The following is a 25,454-nucleotide window of genomic DNA, read 5'->3' as shown; positions in this document are numbered from 1 at the left end:
CTAACTTCTACACTTCAAGACAGTTATTCTCAAACAGTGTCGACAGAGAACGCTATCTTCAAATCTAAAAGTGACAGCTTTTCTCCTGGCTGCTTGAAAAAAACACAGAAGTGGGGGGCCTCTCCACGGTTTCCCTCTTCACTTCTTCACGGGGCCACTTCTCAAGGGGATGACTTCTCAATGGGATGACTTCTCCAACTAACCTGTGGCATGACATACACCAACAGAGATAGGCTTCGCTGGAAAAACAAGGGACTACTCTCACACAGACTATACGGGGCTAAGCTCATACACGGACCATACCAACAACATCACACATCTAATCAAATGACCAAATCAATAAATCACAAAAAACGATTATTCTGTAAAAAAAACTGTTGATCTATAGGAATACATGCAAAAAATACAACATACTGTTATACTTCATAATTGGATTCAATATTCAAAATATTTAACGTTACTTTTAATCAAAATTTTCAAAAAAATTTTACGTTACTTTTTTATTCAACTGTTTGTCTATATATTTCATCAATATTTTCAAAAAAATTCAAATCAATGCTTTCATCATGGGTACAATATCAATACAATACAGTTAGTACGCTACAATAACATACAATTCTGTTCTACGATACTTACAATACAATACAATACCAGTATACATATGGGGTTACAAGTTAAATACACTATGATGTATGAAATGGTACATGCCTATACAATCAACAGCACGACCAAATCAACATCACAACAAAATGTGTACATACTTACACCTCTTTGGAAAAATTATTAACTTTTGCAACAAAAACTACAAAAATGGGCTCTTTCATGGGGACTAACAGACTGAAACAGTTTCGGGGGCACTAACAGACATGAAACAGTTTCTGGGGGCAAGACAAGAGGAATCTGGGCTAAACTACATGGGAAGACTTGGGCGATATTTACTCGGGTCAAACTTCAGGGTGTACGTTACAAATGTAACACTAAGTGGGGGGTGGCTAAAGACATTGGGGACTAGTAGATAGGCTAACTACTAGTTGAACATGTCTACAAGCTAGACTTGTAACAATGGGCATACAAAACATGACACGAGTCGAGCTTCCATGTTATCGGAAACACTTGCACCACAAACTGAGATCGGCTACCCAAGACGGGCACTGCCTAACAGTTGTAGTACAAATGAGACCGAAAGGAGGCTAAAAGGACATGGTAGTGGGAACATGCAAATGGGGTCTGAGGGAGGCCAAAAAAAGTACAGGCCCCACGTTGCCGGGGCCATTTGAAGCGTTCAACTGGACAATAATATCATCTGGGCATTTCTTACTGGAACATGAACAAATCAAAACATCATAAAAATAGCAACAGCTACATAAAGGACAGGAACCAGGAAACCACGCACTTCTTTTACCGGCAAATCAAACTGCATAACAATAGAACTGTTTCACAATAATATATCCATTAAAATGCCGTGAAACTATTGTCATTATATTCCTTGACATGTTAGAAATCCATTAGTTCTTTTACTATAAGAAGAAAACCATTTTGGCCGGCAAAGTGCGACTTTTTGAGTTCTAACAAAAAGATGCTTACAGAGCTGATGTACTTTTAGAACTAACTCTACATCGTCACGTCTCTCTCGCGTCCAAACGATGCATTTCTTCTCGATCGTTCGGCCAAAAACTATTGACCAATCGTCAACTACAACTCAAGGATCTTTCAAAATGCAGACCAATAATAACATGGGATTTTTAGCGCTCAAAACTTAAAGGAAAAACACTGAACCTTTTAGAGGATTCATTCTCGAATAATGGATGTTTTTAATAACAATCTACTTTCAATAAACAAACACAAGAGAGGTCAACGAACTATTCGCCAAAAAAATCAAACTCTATCATGTTCCAAGAAGAAAAAGTAAATTTGAAGCGTTCAACTGGACAAGACAACAACTGGATACTGAAGGAGGCAGAAAAATGAATCGGCCCCACGTTGGGCGCCATTTGAAGCATTCAACTGGACAAGACAACAACTGGATACTGAAGGAGGCAGAAAAATGAATCGGCCTCACACGTTGGGTGCCAGTTGAAGCGTTTTACCTGTCTGCTCTAATGGGATCAAGGAAAGACTATCTATAGAGATACTGGGGAGTCGAAATGGGGCTAGCAGAAGGAACAGACACGCAAACCTTCATGCGAACGGCAGCTCATTTTTTGTGCGGTGGCAGGTCGTAGATTCGTTGGGAGGGGTAGGAGGGTTTAAAGAAGACTAAACTACATAACCAAATAAGCAAAGGATACTTACACAGACTTGAGGACTTTCCTACTATTTAAACAAATTGGGACGCCGTTTGAAAAATCCTCAAATTCTCATATCGAGTACTTACTGGAAAGCAACTGGGGGACATTCATCGTAGATTCCTCATTGGGGTTATAGTGGGCTACAAATTATCATCATTTGGCTTCTATGCCATTATATTTTCTTCTGTTCTAAAACTTATTCACTTGTATTAGATATCTGTTAATAATTTTCTTAAATAAAGAGGTTACAGAAATAAAGATGTGTACATTTTATAATGTTTATTTAAACCTTAATACCTTTTTATTTTTATTGAGAATAGACACATTCTCAAACCAGAAATGAATAATAATAACAAAATACATGATTTTACAATTTTTAACCTTATTTTTAGCAGTGTACCAAAACAAAAATTTGACATGGCTGTCAAATGTCACTGCCATCTAATATTTACTTTACATAATATATTTTCCATGTTGAAAACAAACATTTTTAATTATGTAAAACCTTTACCAATAATATCCACTTGTGAATTATTTAAAATAAACATTATCATACCTTGTTAAAACAAAAATCCATGTCACAACACTTGGAACTTCAAAATTTTCCATTCAGACGGGGCTGGGAGGGGAAGATATTCAAATCATTACAAAACTGGATAAAATCGATACCAAATAATATCATCTGGGCATTTCTTACTGGAACATGAACAAATCAAAACATCATAAAAATAGCAACAGCTACATAAAGGACAGGAACCAGGAAACCACGCACTTCTTTTACCGGCAAATCAAACTGCATAACAATAGAACTGTTTCACAATAATATATCCATTAAAATGCCGTGAAACTATTGTCATTATATTCCTTGACATGTTAGAAATCCATTAGTTCTTTTACTATAAGAAGAAAACCATTTTGGCCGGCAAAGTGCGACTTTTTGAGTTCTAACAAAAAGATGCTTACAGAGCTGATGTACTTTTAGAACTAACTTTACATCGTCACGTCTCTCTCGCGTCCAAACGATGCATTTCTTCTCGATCGTTCGGCCAAAACTATTGACCAATCGTCAACTACAACTCAAGGATCTTTCAAAATGCAGACCAATAATAACATGGGATTTTTATCGCTCAAAACTTAAAGGAAAAACACCAAACCTTTTAGAGGATTCATTCTCGAATAATGAATGATTTCACAATAACTATCTACGTAGTTGGTAAATGCTACTCAAATAAATAGGAACTTTCCTATGATTTTACTTTGTTGCGAAAATATTCTGAAATATTTCGAACAGGAGCGGCTTAGGAAATTTTAAAGATATTTAAACTGACAAAATAAATTAGAAAAATTGATATTTTTCTTGGGATAGGATTAAAATTAATGGATATTTTTTATAAAATATTGTAGTAGAAATCCATCTGCTACAAACTCAAGAATATCCGCCACAAAAAAATCATAGCATGTGATCTGTCTTTAAAAAGACAACCAAATGCAACGATGACAGTAAAATTGTCGCGTTAGAGATTCCATAGTAAATCACGAGGAAAAACCAGGAAAAAACCTCGTGATACTATCCCCTCACCGTAAGTATTTGGTCTTACATTTAATTTACTCTCAAGAAACTAATACCAAATTCTGACTTTAATATGTTTAAATTATAAATAATATTAATAATACATAGATATACAATAAGTAATACTAAAATATAAAATATGTACTAACTCGATATGTTATTATTTACTAAACGTGGTATTTTATTTCTAATGACTTCCTCTTTCAGTATAGGTAACCACATCCTACTGCATTCTACGGAGGAATTTGCGACACAATTGGTTTCATTTAGCAAAATTAGAGCCCCTTCTTTGATTTTTCTCTTTTTACCATCTCATTCTTTAAGGACTATACTTGAATCTCTCCACTGAACTCTATGTTCATTATCCCATACTTGTTGACATATTTGAGATCTATCAAATTCTCTATGTTTAATATAAGACTGATGTTCACTTATCCTAACGCTTAATGGTCTTGATGTTTCACCTAAATAAAATTGTTCACATTCACAAGGTATTTTATAAATGCAGTTCTTTGTTCTTTCTTGTTCATTGTTAGGTTTAGTTTTAGATAGAATAGATCTCAATGTGTTTGTTGTTTTGAATGTTGTGGAAATGTTGAATTTATTTCCTATTGTTTTAAGTTCCTCGGATAGTTCTTTTATATATGGTATTGATATTTTCCTCGTATTATTTCTTGTGAATGTTGTAGGATCCCGTTCTAAGTTGTTCTGTTCCATTCGATCCAATCTTGACAATTTCGTATTTATAAACGATAAAGGATAATCATTCTTTAATAAAACAGATCTTAACAATTGTTTTTCTTCTAAAAATGAATTTTCGTAAGAACAAGTAATTTTGGCTCTACCATATAAGGATTTAATGATTCGCTTTTTAACGTTGATATTGTGATTTGATTTTTAATTGAGATATCTGTTGGTGTGTGTTGGTTTTATCACTTGGGTCTCATATCCAGTAGCCTTCTTTGAGACTTAAACATCTAAAAAACTAAAACATTTTTTTGATAATGTTGAATCTTAATTTGATATTATATATTTGAGGATAGTACAAACGAAATCTTCTTCGTATGGTGCCTTCTCCATTACTGATGGTTTGCTAAAACTGCAGCAAATTGCTCTTTATCTTGAGCTGTTCTTCGTATCGAATGTGTGTCCACTCCTGTCCAGTCTCTTATGTTCTTCAGCCAGGGGAATTTTCTTCTTCTTGGACCTCTTCTTTCTTCCACTTTCCCTTCCATTATGAGTCGCTAAAAGTTGTATCTTTCTCCTCTGTAACTTAATGCGTCCCAGGTAACTCGTTCTTATGTTTATTTTACAATATTTAGGAGTTCTATCTCAGTCCCCATTCTTCTCAGTATCTCGTTGTTGGTCACGAAATTTGTCCAAGAGACTTTCAGCATCCTGCGAAAAACCTTAAGGCTTTTATACAAAATAAATAATAAGTAGAAATTAAAACCTTATTTTAATAAACCAGTAACATATCACAAACTCGAAGAAATAATAGTTTTAAACCAAAAATAAAATATTTTATGACTATCATCAGTTTTCGTTTCTCCATTTTTCCTTTTAAAGCATTACCTATACAATTTTCAGGCTTTGGTCTGCAACAAACTTGTGCTTATTTCTTTACAGCAAATACTATGACAAAAGTAAATATTAGAATGCAAATTATGACAATTAATACAATTAAGACTCTTCCACCTCTTCGAAATAATCTATTTGGCATATTTCTATAGTATAATACCTTCCAAGTAAATTGTCAATATTGTAATTTTACTTAACGTTTTCTTTTATAATTTTTATTTTATACTTTCCATGACTTTCCGATGACATTCTGACACATTAAAATTTGTTTTTATTTTCAAATATGTGTTTCCTTCTTCTTTTTTCAATTTTGGCGTGCATATAAGTGCATTCGCCAGCATACATTCCTTAGTATGTATTCTATTTTTGGTCTTGCTCATGGCAATATGCAATAATATTTGTAGGATATTAATAGATTGGATATAATCATTTTGGTGACAATGATAGTACAGTGGAACCCCGTTAACTCAGACTAATCGGGACCGCGGCCTATCCGGGTTATCGAAAATCCGGGTTAGCCGGAGAAAATGGTAAAAATTAATAAAATATGGTATGCTTACAGATAAACTCCGTTATAATTGTCACACAGACACTGGTAAACCACGTTCGCATTCCACACAAAACCACACATACAAAGCGTCGTCAAGAGTCTCATTCTTAGCTTTATTAGCTTTGCACCGATTGTCCAAACTGTCTTTTTTTATCATTTTGAAAAAAAAATCTTCGATTTTAGTTCTATTTTTCTTCCAATCCGATACTGTAGATGTACCGACACCATATAATGCTGCAAGATTCACCTTTATCAATTCTACTTAATGCTTCTAGTTTCTTTTCCATTGTCACTACAACATTTTTACGTTTTGTTGCCCTTATAGACAAAAACACGCACACAAAATCTGAATAGATTTACGAACGATTGGAAGCGAACAATACGACTTTACTACACACAATACCGTCTCTGATGTTATGTTATTTAATAACAGTGATGACTAAGACCATTGTTAAAAAAAGAATATTAATGGTCTTTGTAATGGTATATGTAGTTCAAATTACACAAGTACCCATTATCTCTCAAATATTATATTACGTAGAGTTGGTACAAAACCTCGTGAACCTTGAAAATGCGTATGTATAACCGAAATAAAATGAAGCCAAAAACATACGACTATTTTATTTGCTGCGAATTGTGCGACAGGGTCCCATCTGCACCCTGATATTTTCAGTAATGTCGGATTCAATCGTTTCGTTCGTATATTGATGTCACCAAATGAATGAATTAGGTTCACGAGATTTTGTAACAGCAATACATCTTTATTGTTGAAATTTTTGTCTGATAAAAATCGGTCCGGGTTAGCCGGAGTTCCGGGTTATCAGGGGCCGACTTATCGGGGTTCCACTGTACTTTGACTATCGCTAAAAATACAAACTCTAGATATTGCAGTGAATACAGAACAATATCATTAATAAGTAATATATATTATCAAATTATTCTTGAAAATAATACATGGCCTTATCAATAAAAAACTGGAAGAAGGAGTAGATGAGAGTCAGTTTGGTTTTAGAAACTGATTAGGAACCAGAGAGGCGTTATTTGCTTTTAATGTGATAGCTCAAAGATGCATGGATATGAATGTGGATGTACATGTTTGTTATGTTGATTTTGAAAAAGCATTTGACAAAGTAAGACATGAAAAATTAGTCCAAATTCTAAAGACAAACACATAGATAAACGCAAAATAAACGGTTTTACTCAGTATACGAGAAATTCTTTAAACTCCGATTGATGAAATCCCGAAGAGTTTCTTTCAATCCAATATCGAAAACCCTTTGTTTTTTAATTGCTAATCAAGCGGGCGCGACACTGTAGTATAAGTGGGGACGTTTGAGTTTTCATAAATTCATTATCTCGAGAATGGGCAAATTTGAAGAGAAATCCTCAGACAGGTCGATTTTTATTTTTAAATTATGACTTTTTGGCATGTATATATATTACTAGTGACGTCATCGATCTGGGCGTGATGACGTAATCGATGATTTTTTTAAATTAGAGTAGGGGTGGTGTGATCAGAGACATGTAAAGAAAATAGACTTGGCTAGAGATATGCCACTCAATGCATCGGGGTGTAACGTCGATATCACGTACGGTAGTTTAGCTATCTTTGTCTATCGTGCGAGTGTGAGCGTACCTACCAAGAGGTGGGAGTAACGGAACGACAGTGACACACAGGCGGCGGGCATCATATGCTAGAGAGAGAAAGCTAAGAGCCGGTAGAGGGAGATAGATAGACCACCGACCCGAAATGCTCCGCGTTACGCTATTTTTCCGAGTTGGCCAAATCTATGTCTATAAGATCTTTGCGTGTGATACCTCATTTGAAAGATTATTTAATTCTATATTCAGTAATATAAACGTTAAGATAATTACTTGTAAAGGGCGTGCAAATTTTTTTTCCACCTACCTCTACCGAAAGTATACTTTTCCGGACCTGATTGTAGGGAGCAAAGTTGTACTTTTCCTCCCTAGGGAGGAAAAGTAAAAGTGACGTAATGGTATTTCATTCATGAAATATAACTTATTGACGCCCTGTACAATATCTATTTTCTATTACGAAGTATCTATACATTTTAACGTTTATTTATAAAACATCCTGTATTTTGCAGACTGGTAAAAAACAGTAAATTGTTATTTTGATTTAACAATGTTTACATTAATAATTTGACTTATATTTGACAGTTGACAGTTATATTGTACCTACTTGTTAGTTTTAGTTCTAATAAATTTTGTTGGTTAGTTACATAAATAAATTAAGTAAAAATGAAAAAATGACTTGTTATTTGAGGAAGGTGGAAAAACCATATGTATAACATGGGAGTAAAGTGCCTTTTCCTCCCTTGAATGATTACTGCCCTCCGCTACGCGTCGGGCAGTAAACTTCATTCTCGGGAGGAAAAGTAACACTTTCCTCCCTTGTTATACAAATAGCTATTTCTTAATTAATATAAATTGACACAAAAAGAAAAATTTTTTCTGTACACCTTGTATGAATATTTATGTTAATGATTATATTACTGAATTGATAATTAAGAAACATTTCAAATGAGCTGTCACAAGACCCCTACTCCCATTCAAAAAAATCATCGATTACGTCATCACGCCCAAATTGGTGACGTCACTATTATTATGTATATGCCAAAAAGTCCTAATTTAAAAATAAAAATCGACCTGTCTGAGGATTTCTCTTCAAAATTGCCCATTCTCGAGATAATGAATTTAGGCCAACTCAAACGTCCTCACGAGGAAAGGAACATTTTGACGCCTGTCAAAATTTTCAATTTATTTTAAATGTAATAATTTTTTTCGAATCCTGCGAAAACTAATAAGTATTTTTGAAAACTTTAAACGCAGAATAAAAGGTTATTTTATTACCGAGGGCCGAAAGTCCCTTAGAATGAATAAAAAGTTTCTTTTAAATGAGATAGTTGAAATTAAAAATCACACTAAATTTTCTCTTAGATTTTCACCCCTGTAACATTAAAATAAACATTATAGAAGTTTTCAGGGACTTTCGGCCCTCGGTAATAACGTAATCTTTCATTCTGCGTTTACATTTTTCAAAAATACTTATTACTGTTCTAAGGATTCGAAAAAAATTAATCTCATTTAAATAGCATCGAAGCCGAAAGTTCATACCCATCCCCTTATACTACAGTGTCGCACCCGCTTGATTAGCAATTAAAAAACAAAGGGGTTTACGATATTGTATTGCAAAAACTCTTCGGAATTTCATCAATCGATGTTTAAAGAATATCTACCTAGAGGAGAGTGTCATGGTTGAAGAATTTAAGGGAATGGTTTAAATACAATTCAGAGCAGCGGCAGATAGAGTAAAGATAGTGATGTCCAACCACCGATTGGTAGACGGCACTTAAAAAGAAGAAGATAGTGTTTTGATTTTTAAATATGTCTATTTCTCCTTTTTCCACTTTTGGCGTGCATACCAATGCGTTCGCCAGCACATTTCTGACCATTGTAAAGGGTGATTCATTTAGAGGTACTTTTTAAAAAAGAAAAACAATGAAAAAAAAAATGAATTTTATTTGAAAATCTTTATTGTCGTAAAAAAGAACCATTCTTTACAATTACTTCTTAAAGAAATTTTTTTCCAATGTTGACCATGGCTGCGGTTAAGACGGTCCATTCTGAAGTTATAATTCTCGATGACGCGTTCGAGCTTTTCGATTGGTATTTGACCAGTGACTCGAGTAATACTGACCTCCAATGCCTCAATCGTAGCCGGTTTATTCATGTAGACTTTGGACTTAAGGTAGCCCCAGAGGAAAACGACTAGACGTGTGATGTCACAGGATATAGGCGGACAAGTCACTGGTCCGAAGCGTGAAATAAATTGCTCACCGAACCGTTTTCTTAGTAAAGCCATGCTTTCACGGGATGTTTGGTAGTTGTCGCCATATTTTTGGAACTAAATGTCACTTAAACTACGAACTTAAATTTCTGGTACCAAATAGTCAGTTATCATGGCGCGATAATGGTCTCAACTCACAGTAACATTCTGGCCGGTCCAAGACATGGACCGACGATGACACCGGCCCATAAACCACACCAAACAGTGGTTTTTTCTGAATGTATTGGCAACTATTGAACCTCTTTGGGTTGCTTATCAACCCAAATACGGGAATTTTGTTTATTCACGTCCTCATTAACCCAAAAACGGGCCTCATCGGAAAACATTTTTTTTTTGCTCTAAGCGCACGAAACACATTCCTCATTGAACGCCTATTTTCGTAATACAGCTAAATACATAATTTCTAGACGTTGTGCCGAGTTAAGTATTTCTAGGATAAAATGTCAAACGATACTGAATAAGAAAGCAACTTTAGGTGATACCATTCATGCACGATCTCCCAACAAATCCTCACCAAAAAAAGTACCTCTAAATGAATCACCCATTTAGTCTTACTCGTGGCAATATGCAATCATATTTGTAAGATATTAATAAATTAGATTTAATGATGTTGATGACAATGTTAGTAAAAGCAGATAGCACAACAAAGGAGCTTAAACTTTTCTCTTCTGGGGTAACGGTGGAGCATTGCGCAGTCTGAAAAGTTACCTAGGGTTATAAGAACTCAATAGAGGTTCCGAAACTGTTATCTTGTGGCATGTCTAAGTTAAATGTTATGTTTATATGGGATTGGCCATAGATCAAGTAGAAGCAAGCGAGTGGCGCGTTATGTGACATGAAAATTCTAATGAAGCTGAAGGGAAAATTCTATAAAACAACTGTAATCGGCTATGATGTACGGAAGTCAATATTGTGCAATTAACAAGAAAGGAGAACAAAGAATGGATTTGGAGGAAATGAGAATGTTTAAATGGATGGGAGGAGTGACAAAAAAAAAATTAAAAATAAGTATATCAGGAGAAGTCTAGGGGTGGTTCCAATTGACGCCATCATGAGAGAGCATAGGTTAAGAAGATTTCGTCACGTTCAACGCCGAGACGGTTACCAACCAATACGAAGAGTTGCTGAACTGGGGGTTTTTGGAATAAGTAGGAGAAGAAGACCAAAGAAGACCTGGGGTGAGATGATTGGGCAGAACATGTTGGTAAAAGGGATTGATGTTGATATGAGCTAAGGTATAAAGGTATGGAGAAATGCAATTAATAAATATAATTTAATTTAGATATTATTTATACAATTTACAGTTAAAAACTAATATATTAAAGCTATGCTAACAACAAACTAAGCTTCTCCGAGAATAAGCGCTTCGTATGGATCCAGCACCAGACTTTTGTTGTCAACAATGTCACTAAAATAAAAGTATATGATTTATTAACAAAATAGTATAAAATTATTAACGATGAAAAAAATGCAGTGGTCCCACTTCTAAAAGATATATGAATGAATAAGAAACTGGACTTGTTCAGCTACGCTTGAGATTTTGTAGTAACACATTGTAAGTCGCTCTGAAATAGGCAGTACATCCCGTTCTGGAGTGGTAATATATATGTGGTAATTTTACTATTCCCAGCCTAAGAACAAACATCAGTACCTACATTTGTCAGGCCAGACTATTTTAAAGTGAAAATTTAAAGAGAAGAGAGGCCCGTATCTCAGAACATTAAAATAAATTAATAAATACAAATACTTATAACTATACGTATACTTTCAACATACCACTCCTATTCCCTTCTAGATCAAGTTCTCTCTCTCTTGTCGTTTCCCCATTACTGAAGATCGTGATTTCTTCCAATATTCATAACAATGTTTCTCCATTGGTCTCTATCTTGAGCTGCTCTAAGAGCTTCGCAGAATGAGTTTCCAGCTGAATGCTTTATTTGGTCAGACCATCTAGTTGGTGATCGTCCTCTTGATCTTCTCCCCGGAACGTTTCCAGAAACAATTAATCTCTCTAAACTGTCGTCACCTCTGCGCACCACGTGACCAAAAAATTACAGAATTCGTTGCACACATATTTTTTTTTTAATATTGAGTTGGTTTAGAATGGAAACGTTTGTCCTATGAGCTGTCCAAGGTATGCGCAGCATTCTTCTCCAGCACCACATCTCAAAGGCATCCATTTTTTGGCGCTCGCATGCGCGAAGAGTCCAAGTCTCTGCCCCGTATAGAAATATTGAGAATACAAGGGCATTCACCAGTCTCATCTTGATATTTTGAGAGATAGATCTGTCTTTCCAAACTTTAGTTAGGCGACTCATCGCATTTTTTGCCATACCAATACGTCTCCGAACTTCTGCTTCACAGTTACCATCGTTAGTTATACTAGACCCGAGATAGATAAAGGTGTTTACTATCTGGTATTCCTGTAACATGTTAGTCAGTTGAATAATGTCGAATCTGTCGACCACCTTTTTTTTTGTCTTAGCTTTATTGATTTTCAGACCAACTTTATTGCTTTCGTACTCAACTCTTTGCAGAAGATCAAACATTTCTTGCTCATTTGCTGCTATAAATGTAGTGTCATCAGCAAATAATTGGATATTTTCCTACCAGCTACTGTTACTCCACCAGCCCATCCTTCTAAAACCATCCTCATGACATGTTCACCATAAATGTTAAATAAGTCAGGTGACAACACGCATCCTTGTCTAATACATCTCTCGGTCTTGAATTGGTTTGAGAACTTCTGATCTAGTCGTACTGTCGCTATATTAGACTGGTACAGATTTTTAATAAGTGTCACCAGGTGCATTGGTGCGCCCATTTCTATTAAAATTGACCACAGATTTATCCAGCTTACACAATCAAATGACTTTTGGTAGTCAACGAAGCATATAATCATATTAGGTACTTGAAATTCTCTAGACTTTTCAATGAGTTGTCTCAGGTTCAGGATTTGTTCCCTTGTACCTTTACCCTTTACAAACTCCGCTTGTTCCTGAGGTATTTGCTAATGTAGATAGGTTTTTAATCTGTTTTTGATGATATGCAACAAGATTTTACTAGCATGTGTTATTAGTGACAGTGTGCGGTAGTTTTCACATCTGGTAGTAGTTCCTTTTTTGTGTAGTGGGATATAAATTGAGGTACACCAATCAGATGGCTATTTTCCTGAATTCCAAACAGCGACACAGATAGAATGGATGATATGTAATCCTTTGTCACCTAGTCACTGTAGTATTTCACATGGTATTGAATCAATGCCTGGCGATTTATTTCTCTTTAGTGATTTAATTGCATCTTTGACTTCAGCGAGTAAGACAGTAGGTTCTCTAGAGTAGATCAAGTTAGTGGAGCTAAATTAAATGCCATTGCTATAGTTTTGAATCCTTCTTCTTCTTCTTCTTCTTCTTCTTCTTCTTCTTCTTCCTCTTCTTCCTCTTCTTCTTCTTCTTCTTCTTTTTCTTTTTCTTCTTCTTCTTTTTCTTCTTTTTCTTCTTTTTCTTCTTATATTAGGCCTCTTAACCTGTTCTTAACCGATTTTAAGCTTGTATTCGTGACTGTGATGTTGACTGTCAGCTATCTTGCCACCTTTTAAGGGGCCTTATTATTGGTTTCTTGCCTATTGGCTTTGAATTTCTGGATATACGGGCTATTTTCTCGCTGTCCATTCTCGTCACATGCTGATTCCACTCTTGTCTTCTCTGTCTTCCCCACCGTACTATGTCTTGTATGTTACAGAGATCTCTTATTCTGTCTTTCAGTATTTTGTCTCTCAGTGCTTTCCCATTTATTGACCTCAACGTTCTCATTTCTGATGTTCTCAGTATCCTCTTGCTTTCTGCTGTGTCACATCTTGTTTCTATCCCGTACATCATGATCGATCTTACACATGATTTGTATATGCGTACTTTCCCTTCCAGCCTCATATCTTTATTTCTCCAGATGACATCTCTCAGACATCCTGACACGTAATTGGTTTTATTTGCTTGCTTTCGGACGCTCTCTTTAACCTCTCTATAACTACATATTTCGACTCCCACATATTCGAATCTTAAGACTTTGAATGAATTGCTTCTGCTATTTCAGCCTTACATTTCTATCAACTTAAACTTTTGCTTTAGTTAATGCGGTTATTCAACTGAACTTACCTTTAAATTTCCCAACCCTATTTGTAATGTCATTAGGTGAGTTTTACTTGTAACTGTTTTGTTACTACAGTCAAACCCGCTTATTGGAATAGCCTTAGTGCCAAGCAAAAGTATTCCTATAACAGGGATATTCTAAAATAACCGATCATATGTGCCTAGTAAAAACTTTGTGGGACCTCAAATTTCTATTCCTTAATCCGGGATATTCTTTTAACAGGTATTCTATTAAGCGGGTTCGACTTTTGACTTAATTAATACTTTCTCTTACATTTTATATTGCTCGAACGGTGTTGTTACCAGACTTATTATAAGTAGTTATATTGTATGAGATGGCAGTAATCCACAATAATTTGGAATGATGTTAATACCTTTACTGTATCTATCATGGCATAGACTGTTACATTACCATATTAAGCTTAATAAGAGATACTTCCAACAACTGCTACCCCCTATTTTCAAAGTTTCAGTTTAAATTCAAAAGTAATGTTGGCTGCCTATCTAACATAATTTTTACAAGTAGGTTCCTTTTATCAAATTTGTGTTTCAACAGCATTGTTATGTATATTTGTAAAATACATGTGATTGTCTCACGTATAGTATTGCCGAACATAATTTGATACCGACTGATAGTAAGACAAAGCTGGCACATATCAGTAGCGCTAGTCCAACTTATCTTTTAAAAACAGGTGAACATTTTTTAGAATTGTTTGAGTCTTTTAATAACCCTCTATTAAATGGTATTATATAGCAATCGTGTATTTGGAATATTCCTATAGTAGAGCAGACCAGATGTGCATTAAGAAGGATGTCCAAGCAATGTATTATGTAACACAAACACAGACCTAAAATTCTTCATCTATACTATTCATAACGAGGCAACAATGAGTGTTAAGAAGATATATGATAAAACAAAGAAATAAGCATTGAACGCGGCGTAAGATAAGACGACCCACTCTCGACAAAACTATCCATAACTGTTCTGGAATATGCCTTTAAATGCTCAACTGGGACAATAAAGAGATCACAATAGATGGAGAAAAAATCATCTTCGTTTTGAAGATGACATAATCCTTATAACTGGTGACCTAGGAAAAGTACAGGACGTGAATTGTGGAAGACCTATCTCCAGCAGTGGACGTAAATTGGTTGGATAATGATGATGATGATAACCTAATATTGGCATTAAGAATCCGCCTACTTTACTGGTACGTGCTCTTTTTCTTGAGGTGTGATCGAATCACCTTGTGGCTTTCGCAATGTGGTGCTATAGATGCATTTAAAAAGTTTCTTAGGTGGAAAAAATTAGAAACTCCACAACAGAACTTGCGAGACTCGCAAGTGATTGATTCAATCATGCTTATAGTTACGGTGGCCGTGAATAAAATTAAGATAGCTATGATGATAACTAACGTTCTGGAAGAACATGGTACATGAAGAAGAAGAATATTCCTATGTCATTGGCAACCTACCCACTTTCCCACTTTTATTTATACTCCGTCAGAGTCGGATTTAAGGCAGTGGGGGCCCCTGGGCAGAATTGGTGTGGGGCCTACTTCCTATCATTAAAAAAAAATGTTGTTATAACTGTGGTATACAGCCAACTACAAGCTTACAGGCAAATTAAAAAAAATGTTAATCTCTTTTTATAAATATATTTTTAAATAAAAAATGCAAGAGCTGTATCTTGTTAGAGCAAAATAGAGTGAAATAAAATAAACATAGTAAGATGTATGGTTTAAGTCCGGGTATTTTTCGAGATCTTTAATTGAAAATTCTTTGATTATGTCGGACATGCTAGTTGCTTTAAGACATCGTGTTCAATGTTCATTATAGAGAGATAACTCAAACCTCTTGGCCTATCATTGAGCGAGGTTCAATTTCATTGGAAGTTAAATTTTCCAAATGATGTAAAAATCCAAAATTGGAATGAATGGATTCATATGCAGAAAGCCTCTGACAGGAGGAAATGAACTGATCCTATAATAGCGATAAAATTTTGAGTGCTAAATTTCTCTGGTGTTATCATTTCAGTAACTGGAGATGTTCCATAATCCAGTGGAGCAAGTCGAATACTCCTTAAAAGAATATAAATTCTTTAAGAGGTCCCAGTGCCGCCACTCCTGAATTAATGTCAATATTTAGATTTTGGAGAATATGAATTGTGCTCTTTGTCCTCTCTAAGATTTCATTCCAAATATTCCTGTTTCTAGTAAACACATTCGATTATACAAACCATTTGCATCGCTACGAGTTTTAAATTTTAATAATATTTAATTTTAATAATTAGATAATGCTCCTTTAATCTGATTATAAACAATAAATAACTTTTGCCGAATCACTTCTTGATAAATCTAGTAGTATTTACTCTTTTAGTAACAAAACTATTTCTGCAATGGTCGACGTTGGTCTCGCTTAAAGACGCAGCTTTTAAACATTCGATTAACAAGTTGTATCTATATGTAGAGGAAGTGAAAAATACATATAGTTTATATAGTTCTTCTAAGAAATCAAAGAATGCTATGGAAGCAGAACAACAGTCAGCTTCAGCTTTTGTAACTAAATTTAGAGAGTGGGCGGCACAAGTAATCCACAACACCAAGATATATTATGTTCTCTAATTTTAGCCTGAATATCATTGTATTTTCCACTCATGCTGACGCGTTGTCGTAGGACTGTCCACTGCAGTTTTTCAAATCGATATCATATTATTGCAACAATGTCATTAGAGAATTAAATATTTTGCTTTATGATCGTGATTTGGCAAAAATACGAGAAACCTTTCAAAAGGAGTGAAACCGTCCATGTAACGAAATATCACAGATAATTGATTGACAAAAATTATTCTATGTGAACAATGTGATGATTTGTTTACATTTGGGGCTTTGTGGGGCCCCCTGGAATGTGGGGGCCCCGGGCAGCTGCCCAGCCTGCCCCCTCTTAAATCCGGCCCTGGACTCCGTGTAGTACACTCCGTAGGTAACAATTTTTACATTAAGACCTTTTTGTACACTAAGTTATTTCCTAAAATTGTGTATTCTTATGCATTTTAGATTTAGTTCCTCTTGTTTTATAAAGCTGATGACGAAAGAGATGCCGAAACGCGTCCTGGATTGTATTAAATAAATATTGTTATTACCTCACAAACTACATTAGAGAGATAATTTTGATTATAAAATTAAAAAATACTTACCCTGGCTTTCGTTTTGAATTTTTACTGCTTATAAGCACTTTATATCCAACATTGTTATTTTCAAGCAAAGAAACATCAGCCGCAGTGTTTCCTAAATTACAAATAAATTCAACCAAATCAGTATTTGAACCGTTAACTTTGTTAAACCTTGCTACTTCCAATACATTTTTATCGTTTCCTTGGGCATTTACTTCGATTTCTGATCTACTGTTTAATGTCTTCCTCAATTTTTGTAAACTTTTATAAATACTCAAATGGCTTCTATCGTCTTTAAGTTGATCGGCAACATTGCAGTTATCTTTTTTGCTACTGACAGGCAACCAAGTAGATGTTCCGTTGGTAAATCCGGCAAACTCGCTGCTGTCCCATTGGAAGGGAGTTCTTTCAAAATCTCTACTTACAGAAGGATAGAGAGTACAATTACTTTTCAGGTCATCGCCTTGTTCACAAGTCACTTCTCCATCTTCCATACCAATTTCCTCACCGTTGTAAGTTATTTGGATGCCTGGTAAAACTGCTGTGAGCATATTTAAGGCGTCAACCTTTTCTTTGCCTACTCTTGAAGCTATTCTGTGCAGATCGTGGTTACCTAGCTGGAAAAAAATAAACCTATTATTTATATGAAATATTATTATAGGGCTGATTATGCCTTAAAAGATAAGAATGCATGACTTTTCTTTCTAAAAGCCCTTCTCTTGGTTCATAGTATGTCTTGGATTTTAATTGAGCTAAAAGGATAACTAAATATGCCGTATATACTGTGAACTAAGCTAACAAGTTTTTTAAGAGAAAAGACAGGTATTCTTGTTTTCTAGGGCATAATACGCCGCCTTATACGATACAAACTACATACATTTATACCTACGACCAAGAATTCGTTTGAGTTTTACCTTGATCAATAGACAGCTAGGGAAGTGCAAATTTGAGACTTTCCCGGGTTTTCTTTCATTTAGCATTCGTTTGGTTTGCAAGTATTAAAAATCCCGAATATTAGCGTCACCAGAATCCGATCCAAAAAGCGGCAATAATTTCTTATAAAAATATCGTATTGATATTGATTTCGATACGACATCGATACAATTATCGATAAAATTTCGACATAAAAGAATTGAATTAATAAAAAACGATCCTTTATTCATTTATCCCTACCTTTATTAAAAAAATCTCTTAAAATGTACAACAAATAGGATAAATTACATTGTAACCTCACAAATATTATCCTTTAAAGAGGTCTTAAATTATCTGTTCACACAAATGACTTCTTTGATACTTTTATCTTTCATCTTTTATTCGTTAGTATTAGCCCAGTCGGGATAGCATTTGACCTTGCATTAGGAGCTGCCCCAAATTTTATTTTTCTGATCTTTAGGGTCAATATTAGTATAAATTTAAAATCTCGACTGAATTCCGCAGTTGCGTTAGCCGCCATCTTGATTTTAAACGAGATCCGTTTTTGCTCAATATCTCCGCCATTTTCAATTTTTTGACACAAAGTGTAGAAACTGAAATTGTTGAAAATGCGATTTTCTATAGTTTCATTTATTATAATTTTTTTTGTGCGGTCGATATTTTCCGAGTTATGAGGGGAAAATAGTGACAGTTGTAGCATAATTATTGAATTATTGAATTATCTCGTTTATTTTTAGTTTTACAACAAATATATACCTATACAAAAATGAAGAGAATTAAATTTTGTACAATTTGGATGCCGTACATTTTTTTGATAAAATCAATATTTAAGGTAGTACGTATGTGGTAAAAGTGCGAGCGTAAGACCTGATTGATTTTGTAGCAATTGTTTTTGTTCAATATCTCCGCCATTTTCAACTTTTCGACAAAAAGTGTAAGAACTGAAATTGTTGCAATTACGATTTACTACAATTTTTCGAAAGAACCAGTGGCGGGTCTACAAGGGGGGGAAATGGGAAAATTCCCCCAACAGGGTCCAAAATTAAAAAAAAAAAATGTTGAAACATCACGATATATTAGCTGACATAAAACTTAAAATATCGACAGAAAAATTCAACCAATCAAACCCGCTAGTTAATAAAATTAAGTGAACTTAATGCATATAATGTCTTTTTATGTCTTTTATATACTTAGTTTGGTTGATGTTTCATTGGAAGTTTCAAAAATTGTATAAAATATAATTCTCTTTATTTTTGTTTATGTATAATTATGTCGTAAAGTTAATAATAAATGAGACAATTCAATAATTATTCTTCACCTCCGCTTCCATTATTCTCCCCCTTAACTCGGAGAATATTGATCGTATAAAAAAATTGTGCCAAAGAAATTGTAGGAAATTGCATTTCCAACAATTTTCTTTCCCACCATTTAGGTTGAAAAGTTGAAAATGGCGGAGATATTAAGCAACAACAGTTCTCATTTAAAATCGATATGGCGGCTAATGCAACCGCGGAATTCAGTCGAGATTTTAAATTTACAGTACTATTGATCTTTGCTAAAGGATACAATTATAAAATTTGAGGCAGCTCGGAAACAAAATTCAATTCAATAATTATGCTTCCCCCACCACTTTTTACTATTTTCCCATGTAACTCGGAAAATATCAACCGCATGAAAAAAATTGTTAAAAAAAGAAATTGTAGGAAATTTTATTTTGAACAGTTTTAGTTGAAAATGGCGTAGATATTGAACAAAAACAATTGCTATAAAATCAATCCGGTCTTACGCTCGCGCCATTAGCGCATACGTACTACCTTAAATATTAATTTTAGCAAAAAATGAATGAGACCAAAATTGTGTAGAATTTAATTCTCTTCATTTTTGTATTAGTACATATTTGTTGTAAAACTAATAATAAACGAGATAATTCATTAATTCAATAATTATGCTCCAACTCTCACTATTTTCCCCTCATAACTCAGAAAATATCGACCGCACGAAAAAAATTATAATTAATGAAATTTTAGAAAATCGCATTTTAAACAATTTCAGTTTGTATACTTTTGTCAAAAAATTGAAAATGGCGGAGATATTGAGCAAAAACAGTTCTCGTTTAAAATCAAGATGGCGGCTAACGCAACGGTGGAATTCAGTCGAGATTTTAAATTTATACTAATATTGACCCTCCCTAAAGATTAAAAAAAATAAAATTTGGGGCAGCTCCTAATGCAAGGTTAGGCCTGTTATTCGTCTAACCCGACTGGACTATATAAAAGCTCTATTTCAGAGCAGCGTACAAGCTGCTTGACTGGTACGGACGTCGATTGGAAAACTAAAATGTCCGTATCCAACCGATATAAAACGGGAAAAATACTACTAAGTACTATACTAAGGGCCGGTTTTTCAGTGATGGGTTAACCTATTTATTTTTTGGTCACCGCAATATTCATGGTTAATCAGTTTTTCAGTACTAGGTTAGAGCTTAAACTCGTTTAAGTTAACCACGATTTTAACCGATCCTCGTTAGACGGTTTAACTGGGAATTTTGCGGTTACGCTTGCGCATTGGTGCAGTGAATGAATCATGTTTATTTTTTTGAGTACCTGCCCGACAGTGACAGAAGGGATTAGTTGGGTTATGTTATTTTCTTTCATCGCGGGAAGTATTCTAATACATCCCTATTATTATAAGGAAATTATTATTATTGAAATTATAAATTATTATCGTTATTATATAGGAAGGAATTATAAGGAAATATATTTAAATATAACTGTAAAAGGTACCTATGTTTACACTTACTGTAACAGGATTTAATGCATGATTCCTAGTAATATTTTAAAAAGATTATTTTATATTTGTCTACACAGCAAAATACTAATTATTTACCAAAGAGTCTGACTTCTTATTTCCTGGTCATATTTGTTCAAACAGTGATAAGACCGTGGTCTTTGACAAACAAAATCGGAAGAAAAGTCTAAATTGTCCCAGTAATTCTAATTCTCTTCTGTTATGAAACCGAGGTAGACATTATGAACTAAACAAAGATTCTGAACCTGATATTGCATTGCATTAATCATTTTTTAAATTTGGTTATGAAATTGTCTTTTATTTATTTCTCTGTCAAATTGATCATTATTTCTCGAATTGCACATGCGCACGTACAGTTACTTCTGCCAACAGAAGAAAAAAAGTGGTTAGCTAATCGAGATTTTCTTAACTTGATTTAAAGCACTGAAAAACGCTATGAGGGTTAAAATACTGGTTAAAATTTAAACTAGGTTAGCTAACCAAAATTTTAACCGCTCACTGAAAAACCGGGCCTAATAAGTATATGATTTCTACCATAATAAAATATTTTTGTTTGGTCCAGGTCTTGAAGATTGCAAGTAGTTTTGAATTTCCTTTTCAAAAACATCGATATTATCTGCTGATTTTAAAAATAAAATATCGAAATTGATTGATTATTGGGTTCATCGTCCTCTTTACGTTTTTTATGAAGAGGCTCTTCGTCGCCATTTTGATTACCAAATTTTTAGTACACACTTTTAAATTTTTTTAGTGTTTCTTCTTTCATTTCTTTTCCCCATTGAGTTGGGTCTAATCCATCAGCTTTGATTCGCACCAACGAGGCGCAGTATATCCAATTGCATTTCGCATAGTACTTAACCCTCCGTTAGTCGCTATCGGTGTCACACACCGACGACAGAATTATTCATTCGGGATTTACAAAATAACTGGTTTTTTCTATCGCCACTTTCTGTACCTCTTCCTATCAACTAACCTCGTGTTAGTATACATTCTTACCTAATTGGGTACAGTTGTGCGAGTTTTATAGCTATTTTCGGTGCAAGACTCCGTAGCGACTAACGGTGTGGTTATTACTTTATTGGCATAACTTGCAGTTCAGGTAAAGATTTAGCATCTTATTATTGCATTTTATCGGTAAGTTTTGGTCAAATCTTATTTATAGATGTCTTTTGAAGCCGAACCAAAACGTTTGTTGGGATTATGGGAAATAGCGAATATTTCTATATTACAAATAACAATATGTATATTGTTATACTAGGGTTTTTCATTTCACATCTGTTGTTTTTCAATAATAGTATAGTATAGTTGATCCAAAAGATGGCATAACCCAGACATCCAAAGTGAAAGTTATCCTTCAACACCAAATTGTTCTATATGGTCCACACAATGTCCAGAAAAAAGTCACACCATTTTGAGCGTCGGGATTGGGGGGGAGAGGGGGGAGAAATCGGTAAATTCGTAGTTTTTTAAGTTTTTCGCCAATATTTCTAAAACTATGCGGTTTAGCATGAACAACCCTCTATACAAAATTATTTTACATTAAATTTGAAATAAAAAGGCCCTATACATAATCTTTCTAAAATGAATGGTTCCAAAGTTACGGAGGTAGTATAGTATAACTGGTCCAAAAAAAGGCCTAACCCAAACATCCAAAGTAAAAGTTTTCCTCCAACACCAAAATGTTCTATATGGTCCACATATTGTTCAGTAAAAAGTTACACCATTTTGAGCGTCCGGTTGGGGGGGGGGGGGAGATGGGGGAGAAGTCGGTAAATTAGTAGTTTTTTTACGTTTTTCGTCAATATTTCTAAAACTATGCTTTAGCGTAAGGAATGTTCTATAGAAAAATGTTCTACGTAAAATTTAAAACAAAAAAGGTCCTATACATAATTGTCATAAAATCAACGGTTCCAGAGTTACGGAGGGTGGTTTCCAGAGGATTTCGATACTTTTTATATTTTTTGGGCAATATTTATGATATAACTATACCAAAAACCCAGACATCCAAAGTGAAAATTATCATCCAACACCAAATTGTTCTATATGGTCCACATAATGTTCAGAAAAAAGTCACACCATTTTGAGCGTCGGGTTTGGGGGGAGAGGGGGGAGAAATCGGTAAATATAAAAAGTATCGAAAACCTCCACTTTTCACCCTCCGTAACTCTGGAACCGTGGATTTTATAACAATTATGTATAGAACCCTTTTTGTTTTAAATTTTACGTAGAACATTTTCCTATAGAACATTCCTTACGCTAAAGCATAGTTTTAGAACTATTGACGAAAAACGTAAAAAAACTACTAATTTACCGATTTCTCCCCCATATCCCCCCCAAACCGGACGCTCAAAATGGTGTAAATTTTTACTGAACAATATGTGGACCATATAGAACAATTTGGTGTTGAAGGAAAACTTTTACTTTGGATGTCTGGGTTAGGCCTTTTTTGGACCAATTATACTATACTACCTCCGTAACTTTGGAACCGTTCATTTTAGAAGGGTTATGCATAGGGCCTTTTTTATTTTAAATTTAATGTAGAACAATTTTGTGTAGAAGGTTGTTCATGCTAAACCGCTTAGTTTTAGAAATATTGACGAAAAACGTAAAAAACTACGAATTTGCAGATTTCTTCCCCCTCTCCCCCCCCAAACCCGACGCTCAAAATGGTGTGACTTTTTTCTGAACATTATGTGGACCATATAGAACAATTTGGTGTTGGAGGATAACTTTCACTTTGGATGTCTGGGTTTGGGTCTAACTATACCATACTATAAAACATTTTTAAAAATATTTTTCAGTCATTCCTATACACAATATAAAACATTTGTATGAATTTTATAGCAATAACTATTTTTTTAAATTGTCGGTCTCTGACACCGTAGCGACTCTTGATGCTCCGTTTATCCTAGCGACTAACGGAGGGTTAATCAACTTATTTTTTCCAGTTTGAATGGATTTATTAAATTTTTCTTTATAATCAAGTTCAAAAGATTGTTTTTCAATGTAGTCGAGTAAACAATTAAACGCTATCACCGCATCTGAAAGTGTAACATACTTCTCTCCACTAATTCTTTCGGTAACTATTTTAAAATTACTCAAATAGTTAATAACTTTTTCAAAAAATATCCATTACTTTTTGTTTATAAGAAAAGTATTTCAATTTTTATTTTTTTTTGGACAGCATATTCAAAGCATCTTTGAAATATATAGCTACAGCTAATCTTTCATATGTGCTGTTTCATCTAGTCTTACAGTTAGAAATCGGTTTTTTATATTTGATATCAAAAATATTGCAGCAGTTTGTAATGATATCCTTCCGCTCGGCATTCAACAGCTCGTCAGAAGACAACCGTACGCGCTTCGATACCGGCGCAACCCGACTACGTGCCACCTCTCCAACGGAACCAAGGAATGATGGTAACCGAGAGTGTATTTAAGAGGAGAAACGAGAATCATGATGGCAGTTCCAATTAATGTACTGAGTTGAAAAGAACTCAAACAGATGCTGCCAGCAGGCGGCCGACCAGCAGCAGTTATACAATGGAATGAATCGGAATTCTGCCGAGGTGGAAGTGACCCGCACTGAAGAGGTGTTCTGCGGAACTGTAACCGCAGTGAGCGGTAGCTGCCATCTCCGACCAGGAGCTGTCGGATGGGTAGCCGTTTGTCGACGTTTGATCTTGATCACACTGGATTGAAGTGTAATGAGCTACGAGTCACACACAAGTGTGTGTGTGTGTAATTATGTAGATAAATTAATTCCATGTAGCACTGTATATAAAAATCCTCAATACATTTATTTTATTTTTAACCTGTGGTTTAATGAGATTGTTGTCCTGAAGAAGAGAACCCATTAGAGTTCATCAATGTATGTGTAATTTTTTCGGAATTTCTAATTTTGTTTGTGAAACTATTTTCGATTTTTTTTAATAATATTTTTGTATAATAGACCTTATGCAGCACTCACGTGACGTTTTATTTTTTTTTTTCTTTGTATCGACATTCTCAATAATATCGAAGCCAGCGTATCGACTATAATTAGTATCGTATCGACATTATTACTATGGTATATATTGTATCGGTATCGTATGGATTTTCGATACGATATCGTGAAGTTCTAATTATAGTCCTTTTTAGAGTATGCATACTTACCACCCAGTTCAAAGTATATATCTTTGGAAGTCTAATTAACCATTCGTTTATTATATTCGCTATTTGCCCTCCGTTAGAAGTGGTGTTTAGTGGCAGAAAGAAGAAATTGAAGGGGAAGTGGGCTCCTAATACAGATCCGTTAAGAGTACCATAATAAGGCAATGTTAGTGTGAAATTTGCCCCATCTTCAGCCATGCATATTCTAAAAATAAATTATTAGTTTAGTGGAAAGGTATAGTTTTTTTAATAATGGCAGGAAACAGATCTTTGTTTGCAATGCAACATCTAATGAAGTCAAAACTTCCTTCACGAGGTGCAAAAATTCAGATATATAACACCAAAATACGAGCAGCAGTCGCGTGTGGAAGCGAAACATGG

The 25,454-nt window shown here is 34.6% G+C and overlaps 1 protein-coding gene across 1 annotated transcript in view; it reads right to left on the bottom strand.

The window, feature by feature from the left end:
- Positions 1-11,122: 11,122 nt before the first annotated feature.
- Positions 11,123-25,454, bottom strand: part of LOC114325810 (maltase A1) — a 33,226-nt gene continuing 18,894 nt past the window's right edge. The window contains exons 5-7 of the mRNA XM_028273934.2: positions 25,077-25,278; positions 17,205-17,797; positions 11,123-11,271 (exon numbers count right to left, since the gene is read on the bottom strand). Of these exons, the coding sequence (XP_028129735.1) occupies positions 11,205-11,271; positions 17,205-17,797; positions 25,077-25,278 (862 nt within the window). The 3' untranslated portion in view covers positions 11,123-11,204. The remainder of the gene's footprint in view (positions 11,272-17,204; positions 17,798-25,076; positions 25,279-25,454) is intronic.

The sequence above is a fragment of the Diabrotica virgifera genome, chromosome 3 (assembly GCF_917563875.1).
Source record: "Diabrotica virgifera virgifera chromosome 3, PGI_DIABVI_V3a".
Taxonomy (NCBI): Eukaryota; Metazoa; Arthropoda; class Insecta; order Coleoptera; family Chrysomelidae; genus Diabrotica; species Diabrotica virgifera.
Note: the sequence above shows the minus strand (reverse complement) of the source record. Positions and strands in the feature narration are given on the sequence as shown.